We start from the raw sequence: 11,844 nt of genomic DNA, 5'->3' as shown, positions 1-11,844 counted from the left end.
CCCGCCCGGCCTTTGCCTCTTGGTCCTGCTGCTGCACCCTGAAGGGGCTCCTGGCCCCCAGTAGGTCACATGAGCCAAGTCCGGCCCATCCACATGCCCAGACATGCTTCAATTGGTAGGATGGGGTTGGAGACCTGTTGGCCAGCAGGGTCAGCTGTACCGGGGTCAAACATCTCTGAACCCTAAACCCCACAAGGAGTGACTGGCAGGAGCGGCAAATCTCACACCCAGGCTGCTCGGGTTTGCCAACCCGGGGTTATAATGGTGACCTCTGACCTGTCTGAGGCCCCCAGTCCTCCCTTTCCCCTTCCTCTCACTGTGCTGCCGGGGACCGTGGGGCCTCCATCTTCCCTACTGCCTCACAAACCTACTTCTTCCACACCCCACCTTCTCCCTGAGGGCTCTCTACATTGTGGGAGGCTAGAAAGCCACTTCTGCCAAGGCGCCCCAAATCCCGCTGCCTGGGTCTACCCACCCAGTGGCTCCCAGCAGCTCGCACTCGCTCGCAAATCCTATCCTGCATATCCCCGGACATTAGCCCGGAAGCCAGGTTTCCATTCCAGCAGAGAGAAGCCTCGGCAGGGACCCAGTCAAAACTTTCCCGAATACAAACTTCTTGCAGAAACTACTGGAAAGGGGTTCCACCAGGTACTCTAAAATGCTTGATCAACTTACACCCAGGGCCACCCGAATACTCAGGGAAGCCAGGCAGCTGCCAGCCCCGAAGAGCACCAGCATGCTGTGGCCTGGCTGACTGCCGCTCACCGAGTGGATCGCACAGCCCCTTGCAGATGAGGTCCCCGACATCCTGAAGGTCACCCCAGAACCCAGTACTCCCCCAACCCCCCAACCCCCACATTCACATCCCAGCAGAGAGGAGACTCGGCAGCAACACACACAAACACACTTTATTGAACATGCTTCAAAGAGCTGCGGACCTCCCGCTAGGATTTCCTTTCCCGAGACCCCCGAGATCAGCCCCGAGCTCAGGAGGATGGCCTTCTGCAATGCCCATCCATCCACTTCCAAAGACCCTCTGCGGAGAGCAACCACCGTGCGGTGGTCCTGCCCCAGAGCAGCCGGACACAGGGCAGTGCCTGGCACGGTGAAGCCAAGAGGGAATCATCTTATCTAGACAAGTAATGGCAACTGAATGAACAGAACAAAGAGAAGCAGAACACCAAAACACCGTATTCACAGCACCCCCCGGGTCCAGTTCTTCTCGTCCAGTGTCAGAAGTCCTGGTGAGGGGTGAGCATCAAACCACTCGCTCACTCGTCGTTGTCTTCATCGTCCATTCTTTTCTGCTGGCACCTGGCCTTGGGCTGGAGAACCAGCGGCAGGCATCCGGGCTAAATCTACAGCGAGAAAGCAGAGGTTGGATTCCCAGCCGCAGCCAGGAGAGCAAGCAAGAGCTCTGGCTGGCATGGGGAGATGCGCACACGTGCCCCACACAGGGAGGTGGCTGGCCCGGTGGGCCGGGACCTCCCCTCGGGGCTGGACACTGGTGGCCTCTCCACCCGAACACCTCCCAGTCTGGTCTTCAGGCACCCCTGATCGTGGTCAGAGCTGGTCCTTCACCGGGGTGTCCAGGCTGGCTGCCTAACCGGGTGGGGGTTTGGGGCTGAGTGTGTGTGTGTGGGGGGGGAGCCGGCCCTCCCTGCCCACCTGGGTGGCCAACGTGGCCATCAGGCTGTGGGGAAGGGTCGCTGGTTTGGGGCTTTTCCCCCGGCCTCTCCTCCCAGGCTCCCTGGTGCTGCCGCCTGAGAAGAGGATTCGCGGTGACTGACCTGCCCGAGCTCATCCTCCTCGTCGTCATCCTCCTCCTCCTCCTCTGACTCGAGGATGTTCTCCACGATGTCCTCGAGCTCCCCCAGGTGATACTGCTGGGACTCCTCAGCCTCCTGCTCTGCTGCCTGGAGGAGGCTCTGTGGCTCCCAGCCAGGCCCTCCTGGGCCCTCCCCACAAGCAAGGCCCATCTGGGCGAGGCTGGGGGCGCCGGGAGCCTCGGTGGATGCTGCCTGTCTCAGGCCTGCAGGCACAGCGGCATCTTCTCCCTCGCGAGCGGTGGCCTCTCTGGTGCCAGGGGAGGCGGCTGCCCGCGTGGCGTCGTCGGTCTCCCCAGTCTGGTCAGGGTCAGGCTCGGCAGCAGCTCCGTCTCCGTGGGCACACACGGCGGCCCCGCGGGCACCCTCGCTGCCTGCGGGGCCCTGGGGGGCCCCTTCAGCGGCCAGGGCGGACTCAGCAGCAGCAGCTCCGTGGGCGCACACAGCCTGGGCGACAGCCAGACCACTGCTCTGCCCCCTGGCTCCTACCTCTCCGTGGGCCCGCTCATTCCTAGCCAGGCCCGCCTCCCACGCCTCGGTCTCCCGCACTAGCCGCAGCAGCCCCACAAACCCCGGGGGCCTCCGCTCCAGCCTCAACCTCCTCAGGTTGTTCTGGAGCACGCGGTTGGGCCGGGCTCGCATCAGCACCTGGCGGGCTCGCACCTGGTCGGCGACCGCTGGGTGGATGGCCCCCTTCTCCATGGCCATCTGCAGCAGGCCTTCCAGGCGCATCACGTAGGCAAACAGAGTCTCCCGTGGCCGCTGGGAGCACGTCAGGAACTTCAGCCTCGCGGTCATCCTGGTGTCCTTGTTCCCAAACACCTGCACGAGCGCGCCCAGGCAGTCCTGCGCGGGGGTGTCGGGGTGCTCCTCCAGGAGCCCGCACAGGAGATCCAGGGCGGGCCCGCCCAAGCTCTCCACCAGCCGCCGCCTCCGCTCCCGCTCGGAGATGTAGCGCCACAGGTACAGCATGTCGTTGGCGTGGTCCAGCCAGCTCTCGAAGGACTCTTCCCCACAGCCTGGCTCTTCCCGCCCGGAGAACGGTCTCAGTTCCTGGTAGGCCATGTTTTCCAGGATCGGCTGCAGGGCCTGGCTCCACTGCTGGGCCCAGGCGCCGGACCCATCGGTCCCTCGGGCTGCGTCGAAGGCGCCTTCCTCGCCCGGCACGCCCGCCTCGCCCGCTGCACCCGCCACACTCACGACCCCCATCACCCCTGCGAAGCCCATGTCGCCCCCAGCGCCCTCCTCATCCGACACTCTGGCCTCATCCGCCGCTCTGGGGGCTCCGGGGGCCCCCGCGCCCCCCATCGCGCCCCCCGCCGCGCCCGCGCCCCCTGCTTCTCCCTCAGCACCTTCGGCTCTGGAGATGCCCGCTCCTTCTTCCTCACCGGAAGCCCCTTCCTCACCGGAGAGCTCTGCCACAGGGGGGGTTCCTTTCTCATCTAACGCTTCCTCCTCGGCCGCCTCTTCTGCCTCACCCAGAACTCCGGCCTCCGCCCCAGCGCCAGCCTGGGCTGGGGCTCCTCCTTCACCGGCATCTGCTCCCTCGCCCGGATCTTCTGCCTCACCTCCCAAGCCTTCCTGCAGCGCGTCGCTGTCGCTGTCGCTGTCGCTGCTGTCCTCCGCCAAAGCCCAGGGCGCCCGGCCGGGGCGTTTCCCCACGCCCGCCACTCTGCGGGCCCACGAGACGCCCTCACCCCCATCTCTCTCCTCGCTCCCAGCCCCGCCCTCGGCACCCACGGCCACCCCCTCGCCTCCTTCCTCCTCTCCGCTCTCTTGGCTCTCAGGCCCGGATCCCGCCTCCTCCCCTGATCCTCCTTCACTCCCAGAGCCTTCCTCATCCCCAGAGCCTTCCTCGTCCCCGGAGGCCCCATGGCGGCCAGCTCCTTCACCCTCCTCACCAAGGGCGCCTTTCCCGGCCCCAGCTCCTCCTCCCGCAACCTGGGGAACTTTCTGGCCTTCGGTTCTCGCCCTGCCTGCCGCCCCTTCCTGGCCCCCACCACCGGCCTTGCCCCCCGCTCCTTCACCGGGCTCTGCTTCTGGGCCTCCAGCTCCGTCCTCACTCCCAGATTCTTCTCCGTCCCCATCTCCCTCCTCGCCCTCACCCTCGCCTCCAGTTTCTTCGCCCGCCGTATCCATCCCTTCCTCGTCCCCAGACCTTTCCTCCCCGCCACCCGTTTCCTCAACCTCGCTTCCGTCGTCCTCCTCAGATCCTTCCTCGCCTCCACTGCCGTCCTCCTCCCCGGATCCTCCCTCACTGCCGTCCTCCTCCCCGGACCCGTCCTCGCCTCCATCGCCGCTCCCGTCCTCCTCCCGGGATCCTCCCTCACCTTCACCGCTTCCGTCCTCCTCCCCGGACCCGTCCTCGCCTTCCTCGCTTCTGTCCTCCTCTCCGGACCCGTCCTCGCTCCCACCTCCTTCCTCACAGTCTTCCTCGCCGCCAGCTCCATCTCGGCCTGCGGCTCCGTCCTCACTCCAAGACGACGTCTCCTCACTCCCGGATCCTTCCTCGTCTCCATCTCCTTTCTCGTCCCCGGTCCCTTCCTGGCCCTCAGCTCCTCCTTCGCCCTTAGCAGCTTCCTTTCCCCCGGGTCCCTCCTTGTCCCCACCCTGGGCCTCAGCTTCAGCTCCTTCCTCACCTCCTGCACCTGCCGCCGCCACCACCGCTGCCGCCGCCGTGCCTTCTGGTCCTTTCTCGGATGCCACTCTCTCCTCATCCCCAGCTCCCTTCTCTGCTCCAAACTCCTTAAGCCCCCCAGCTCCTTCCTCCCCCGCGGCTCCTTTCTCATCCCCGGCTCCTTGCCCCCCAGCGGCGACCCCCCCCACGGGACCGCCTGCCACGCGGGCCATTCCTTTGTCGCCTAAGGGGACCCAGCCCGCGTCTCCCGCCTCCTCAGACGCGCCTTCCTCACCCACCACCGCCGCCCCAGATGCCCCGTGCCCCTCGGGCTGTGCGCCACCGGGGCTGTCCTGGACCTCGGCCTCCCGGGCGTGCGGCAGGAAGGCCACAGGCCACAGAGCCCCACTGCCTGCTATGGCTTGGGGGATCAGATTTCGGTTTAAACGCTCAGCAAACTCCACCAAAGCCACCCTGGTGCCCAGCTCTTTTCTGAAGGCCCTGCAGAGCACTCGGTAGCTGCCCAGAGGCTGCAGGGAAGCCTGCACCGCCTCCTGGAATTCACCCTCCTGGCACTCCTCGGGAATGTCCAGGATGAGCAGCGAGCGCCGGGTGTCGGCGCCCACCGACTGGCACCACTCCTTCAGCATCTCCAGCACCTTAGCAGTGGGCGTGGGGGGCGGAGGCATGGTGGGAGGGGGGCGGGAGCTCACTGTGCGAGTCTCTCGGGTGCCCTGGGGGTGCAAAGGGGAGGAAGGCCTGGTTGGAGCCAGACAGCTCAGAACCAGCCCCTGCCACCCTTCTCCACGCCCATCGCCAGCCTGTCTGTCTCGGCTGGCTGCTTCTGCTTTGCAGGAAGCTTTCTCATAGCGAGGTAAAGCTGCTGACGAGAATCAGGGCTAGCCACACTCGGTTCTATCCGGTGGCAGTTGGCTTCTTGATGACCCCTCCACACCCACCTCCAAGAAACGCGCCAGCTCCTACATTTTCAAAAGCGTGGCTCTCTCTTCAGGGTGTGTCTGACCTGCTACCAGGTCCCCGCTCATTCCTGATATGCTACTGCCGCTCACTGCTTGCCCTCTTTGGTCTCAACTATCAGTTGTGTGGCAAACCTCGTACCCTCTGCAAAGAACCGACTTCCCCTCCTGCACAGACTCCTACAGAGGGTGGAACCCAAAGCCTCATGCTGGTTACGCTTACTTGCTCACTGGTCCACCGCGTTCCACCGCGCTTCTGACTTCCGCTGGGGAACTGTGGACGGGGTGTCTCACAAACGGCTGCCCGGCGAGGCCCGGGCAGCTGGGAGCGGGTTGGTGCCTGGGTCAAGTTGGAAACCACCTCGCAAGTTCTCCTGACGCTTTCCTCTTTGACCTGTGGGATGGCAAATACGTACACCTGTCATCCCTCTTCATTTCAAGGGCAATTTCTCACCGACCCTCCTTAGGGTCGAGTAGAAATGCCATGCGCTTACATTTCAGGAAGCCATTTTCAGCCCCGAAAGTTGCCCAGGCATCTGTGGGCTGAAGCTAGGCTCCAGCCTCTTCAGCTGCTACCGGTGCCATGGTCACTGGAAGTGAGTACGCAGGGCCAATGCCCACTGCCTCACTTTCCTCTAGGTACACGCCTAGAGCGCTGCACGCTTCAGGAACAGTAGCTGAAGGTGCAAGCAGCCACAGGACGTGGTCATCTCCCCTTCTGCCGACCGGACCAGGTGGGCAGCCAGGCATTGAAGGCCTCGCCCCCCCCAACTAAGTAGCAAGGCCTACCCTCCCATCTCACCTCTACGCCCCTGCCCCCCTCCGCGCCTTCTTGCTGAAGGGCCTGGCGGTGCCCTGCCCACTGGGTAGACTGGGTCTCCGCCTGAGACTCCAGTCACAGGAGGTGCCCAGCCTCGTGGAACGGTAAGCTTCAAGGACACTGGATGAGGCTGGGGTGCAAAGACTTTGGACAACCTTGGCCTTCCTGGCTCTGCCCAGCTCACCAGCCAGGAAGCCTTTCCCTGTGGCCAACTCAGAGTCTCCCTCCTCCCCGCATCCGTGAGGTGAGGCTCTCCAAAGTAGTCCTTCCTGTTGGCTTGTCAAGGCCTCCATCACTTAAGTCCCAAGGGGCGCCTGGTCCGAGGCCTCCCCTTGCTGACCCCATGCCCCTAGGCACTGGAAGAATCCTACCAGACCCGAAGCCCGTGCTCCCTGAAGCGGTGAGGGAGGGGCTGCAGGTGTGGAGACCTTACTTGTGGGGGTCCAATGTCGCCCAAGTATAACCCACTTGCCCTGACGCTAAACTCTGTTTCTGCCCTGCTCCCCTCACCCCACCCCCAGATCGCATACCAGGCTCTGCATGGCCTGCAAACTTCCTCACACACTCAGAGCCACACTGCATGCGGGCCCCCAAATGTCCTCAAACACTGCCACTGGAGGCTCATGCGGCCACCCAGGCTCCACGGGGCCTGCAAAGCTCCTCACTGACTGAGACCCAGGCTGCGCGCGGCTACAAACCTCACGGCCTGAGCTCCTCATGACCTGAGACCCAGGATCCGCGATTCCCACAAACCTCCTCAAACCCCAACCCCCAGGCTCCAAGGCCGGAAAACCTCTTCAAATTTTGGGGCCCAACCTCCAAAAGGCCCGCTAGCTGCCGCAGCTCCACTCCCACCCTGTGGAGCGTCCAGAGCCATAGGCCGACTGGCCATCAGTGGCCCCGGTAGCCCCACCTCCCGCTCCGGCCCGGCCTTGGCCGCGGCCTCACCCGGCTGCCCAGCCTGGGCTCTGCCGCACCCACCCCGCACTAGGCCCCGGGCCGGGCCGTGACCACCAGGCCGCGCCATGATCCCACAGCCCTCCGCAGCTCCCAGCCCGTGTCCCACCTGCCCGGAGCCCCCGACCCAGACCCCCACCCACCAACAAGAGCACGACGGCCCACCTGCCCTTCCCTGGAACCTTCACTGTAGTGCGGCGGGCTGGCCGGCCCGAGGGACCCACTGCCTCCACCCGAGGGCCCGACGCGGCCGGAACCCTCACCCCACCGCACCTCACCTCCGCCCCAATTCTCAGGCCCCAGGCCCCGTTCCGCACCCCCCAACTCCTCAACACCGTTCGGGGACCCCGTGGGGATAGCGGTGCCGCCCCACACCCTCACAGCCCTGGCCGGAGACACACTTTTGCCACTCTGGGGTCCCGTGCCACAGGACTGGTCGAACGGCCGACTCCCACGCGTGAGGAGAAGACTGTTCCAACGCCTCCGCAGCCCCTGCCTGGACAGGTCTGGACCGGTTCTAACCAGTTGGGAGCGCGTGACCCAACGGACAAACCAGGGAGCGCGGGAGTTCCCAGAGCTCCGCCCCTTTCCCCCAGAAATCCCCGCTTCTCCCAGAATCCTCCACTGCCTTTTCTACCTCTTCCCCACCACACCCAGCAACCATACCTACAAACCAATCAGTGCAGGAGTTCCCGGAGCCCCACCCCTTTCTCCCAGCATACCCCGCTTCTCCCAGAAGCATCTACCATGTCTTCTCCGCCCTCCCCATCGCAGCCAGCAGCCCTACCAAGGAACCAATGAGCGCGGGAGTTCCCGGAGCCCCGCCCCTGCCCCCAGAAAGCCCCCAGAAAGTCTTCTCCCAGAAGACTCCACCACCCCTTGTACCCCCTCCCCCCCGCACGCGGCCATTCTATGGACAAACCAAGGAACAGGCACTTTCCAGAGTCCTACCCCTTTCCCCCCAAAATCTCCGCTTCTCCCAGAAGACTCCACCACCCCTTATAAACCCTCCCCACCGCACCCAGGAACCCTCCCCACCAAGCAAGGAACGCGGGAGTTGCCAAGCCCCACGCCTTCCCCCAGAAAGCCCCGCTTCTCCAGGAAGCCTCCACCACCGCCCCACCTCTTCGCTGCCCACCCCACTCACCGGGCAAAGCACCAGAAAGGTCCCCAGAGCTCTGGAAGGGGGGGGCAGTGTCTGGCCCACGTGACCCGATCCTCGGCCCGTGAGGCGTTGGCCCCCTCTGCACAAGGGAGAGGGGAGGGCTTGGCGCACCCCGCCTCCAGCGCTGAGCCGCCATCACACAGCCACAGGCTGGCTCCCGTCTGCGGGACAGACTCACATCCCCAGGATGCTTATGCCTGGCTTCCCTCCCATTACACCTGCCAACCCGAGACCTTGGACACGGGCAGCACAGGAACCCCACAAAGTGTCGGCTCTCACCCAGTTGGCCACTGCCCTCTCCACTGCGCTTCCCCACTGCAAGCACCTAGCCTAGTCACTACTACCGCCACTCCGCTCATCACCCTCCTTTGCTTTGAGCACTTAACATTGATCGTCCCAGTTTCTCAGCCTGCCCTTGGACTGCACCGTCATTCTGCCTCCTCTTACCACCACCACCCTCGCCTATTCAAGCCGGATCTCTGGGTGTCTTCCTTGTTACATCCACACTGACAACCTCTGTCTTTTAATTGCAGTTTTTAGGCCAATACACTTTATTGCACTCAAGGCAGTAGATTCAGTCTTACAACCCTCACCTAGCACCCACACACAAGGCCAGGCTTAGGGTTCCATCTCTAGCACAACATACACATTAGACTTCATTATGACTGCCATTATTATTATTACCTGTAGTTAGTTGTGTCAAGGACTTTCAACTGCACATATCAATTTCCAGTACATTGCATCGTGATCAATGCCACAGGTTTATGAAGTGAAAGTAAGGAGACAGTAGAGCTCCAAGGCCTGGAGGGAGAATGGGTTCTGGGACAACTTCGCACTGATAGGACTTGAGGAGAGGGTCAGCGGGTACCTCCCGCAGGAGGGGTCCTGCAAGATTGACAGTTTTGACTGGCAGGTGGTGGTTGGTTATGTGACAGCTTTTTGACCGCTCATAGCCAACCCACAGAGCATTCAGTAGTAATGATGCAAATGATATGCGGGGCAGAAACATGAAGCCTTGATTTGGGGTTTCTCCAGAAAGTGTTGCCGCCCTCTCCTCCTAGGCGTGGATCTTGGTGACACAGTCGACATCCCTGGAGGGAACATGCAGGTGATGAGGAGGTGATACCCGTTGGGCAAACTCAGAACCAGGCACATACTACTTTATGCAAGCCTTGGGGCAGGGTTTTGGAGGTGACCTTGGAATGTTCCTGTAGGCAGGGGTGGACTCCTGAGCCAGGCTCACAGGTGGCCCTCAAAACCATGGACCCTGTTTGATCCTCCTTTCTGCCACAGAGCCTCATCCCCACTTTGGCCCAACCATCGTCGGTGCTCTAGTTGATCATATGATATATGTCATACACGGGAGAGACCCTACAATGAACATTATCACAGTTTTTGCATCGCCATGTGTACCGCCAATACGTATCTGGTGAGCAAATAGAAGTTCTGTAGGACTTACCCACGTAGGTCCTTTTTCTGCTGTCCTTCATTCCTGCACAAGATCAAGGTTGTTCTCTTCTTCTGGCTTAGGTCAAGACACTTCCTTTAACACTTCCTTTGGCACACAGTTCACAGCATGAGTTCACCAGCCTTCTGTGTGTCTCAAAGTGGCCTTCTTGTGCCTTCGTTCTTGGTGAATGTTTGCCGTGGAGGTAGAAATAGACTTGCGTGATAAACCTTTCTCCCCTTCCTCCCAAAAGTAAAGATGCTCTTTCACTGTCTCCTGGCTCCCATTGTCTCCGTTGAGAACTCAGGAGATCTTCTTCCTTGTGTGCCATGCTTCATGTAGCTGTGCCTTCCATAGAGCATTTCCCCTTCTCCTTTTGCTTGCCTTATTCTGACTGCTGGCTAAATTGTGAATGGTTCTACCTCATATTCATCTTCCTGGGGGTCCACTGAGCTTTTAGAATCCATATGTTCTGTTTCTCTTTCACTCTCTCTGTCTGGAATCTTCAGGCGTTGTTTCTTCATGAAGAGTTTTCTCCTCCTCGCTGGCTCCTCCAGCAATTCCATATGAATATTAGACAGGTTTTGACATGGTCCTGCCATCCACTGAGGCTCTCTGATCTCTCTGTTCCTTCTTCAAGTCTTGTTGTCCCCTCCTTTCCACAGAATGGATCGAGTTGACTTACCTCTCCTCCTCCAGTTCTGTATGCTCGTGACTGTGACCCATAGTCTCTTACCGTGACCATGCATGGAAGCCACAATCCCAGCACTTCAGAGAGAGGCTGAGGTCAGAGGATTGCCAGTTTGGGGCCACCCTGCTTTACGTAACCAACTCTCGTCCCGCCCAGGTTACACAGAGAGACCCTGGGCCACAAAGGCACCATAGACTGAAAACGCTGTGTAATGAACTTTTTCCTTCAGATATCTTTATCATCTTCAGTTGTGGATGTATAACTCATTCTTTTCACTGCTTTCTTTTTCTCATCTGAAATTTCTTTTCCATACAACTTCATTACAAGCCTGTTTTATGTTCTTAGGCATACTTGAAAACATTGTAATGTCATCTCAAGGTCATTTCCTTCCACTGTTTAAAGGAAGAAAAAACACCTCAGACCTTTTCTTTGTTTCCTTAGTAACTTATTTTCTTCTTTCTCCCTTCTTCTGGTACTTGAGCATTCTATCGTGGTATGACCACGATATGTGTCCTAGTGTCTTTCCTATTTCCGGGTCTCTGCTACCTGTCTCCACAGAGGTTTTGCTGCTGCTGCTACTGCTGCTGCTTTCCTCCTACTTGTTGGATCCAGTAAAAACACAGTCACCAACCCAGTGTCTCTTGTTTTTGACATCAGCGGCAGTCCTCACTCGGTTCATTTTTTGGAGCCTCTGCTGTGCATTCAAGCTCTGGGGCCAATCAAGAGTTTTGCAGAGGGTTTCCCGTATACACATCATTTGGGGATCCTTTTCTCCGTGTGCTCTTTTCAGGATCACCTCTCTTTGCTTGCTCTTAGCTGTGCTCACCCCAAAGTCTGGCTCTGGGTTTAAGCCACCCAGCACGGCATCCTCTGAAGCCCACTCGTGCATACACTTACGTAAATAAGCCCCTGGCCTGTGCTGTTTCCATCCTTCGACCTTGCATTCTTCCATGGTTCCGGCCTCTGTTGCTTAGTCTCTTGTGCTGTTAGGAGGTTTTGCTACTCATCTTCTGCCCGGGATTCATAGTTGTTATGTGCTGGAGAGTGCATCTGTCAGGGGCTACCCCACCACGGCTGAAACAAAGCCTGACTTATGTTGGACAAGGTCACTTGGGCATGCACCCTTGCAAGAGCCCCCTACCTGACCCTCCCTTGGCTTCAATATAGTGTCCCTCTCCAGCCCTTCTTCTCATAGCATCTGACGCATAATTAGCACAGCTTTCTTAAAACCTGATTTTAAAACTAGGCTCATAAGTTTTTGGTTTGGGGCCAGTTGTGGGGCTTGAACTCTGGGCCTGGGTGTGTCATTTTTGGGTCTCCTCTGAAAAATTTACGCACCATTGA

At 60.2% G+C, this 11,844-nt stretch overlaps 1 protein-coding gene across 2 annotated transcripts; it reads right to left on the bottom strand.

Annotated features, from left to right (window-relative positions):
• Nucleotides 1-898: 898 nt before the first annotated feature.
• Nucleotides 899-7,672, bottom strand: Pnma6e (PNMA family member 6E). 2 transcript variants are annotated; one of them, XM_070038874.1, is made up of 6 exons: nucleotides 7,599-7,672; nucleotides 5,644-5,814; nucleotides 4,964-5,177; nucleotides 2,490-2,860; nucleotides 1,791-2,273; nucleotides 899-1,358 (listed from the first exon to the last, which is right to left on the bottom strand). In XM_070038874.1, the coding sequence occupies exons 3-6, from the start codon at nucleotides 5,130-5,132 to the stop codon at nucleotides 1,353-1,355; spliced, it is 1,029 nt and encodes a 342-aa protein (XP_069894975.1). In that variant the 5' UTR covers nucleotides 5,133-5,177; nucleotides 5,644-5,814; nucleotides 7,599-7,672; the 3' UTR covers nucleotides 899-1,352. The 2 variants fall into 2 exon arrangements, with proteins under 2 accessions (XP_069894975.1, XP_069894974.1); XM_070038873.1 differs by lacking the exons at nucleotides 4,964-5,177; nucleotides 5,644-5,814; nucleotides 7,599-7,672 and having other exon boundaries at nucleotides 2,490-3,045.
• Nucleotides 7,673-11,844: the final 4,172 nt, after the last annotated feature.

The sequence above is a fragment of the Dipodomys merriami genome, unplaced genomic scaffold, assembly GCF_024711535.1.
Source record: "Dipodomys merriami isolate MVZ:Mamm:240054 unplaced genomic scaffold, mDipMer1.0.p SCAF_3, whole genome shotgun sequence".
In the NCBI taxonomy this organism is placed as follows: domain Eukaryota; kingdom Metazoa; phylum Chordata; class Mammalia; order Rodentia; family Heteromyidae; genus Dipodomys; species Dipodomys merriami.
This window is presented reverse-complemented; position numbering and strand designations above follow the sequence as displayed.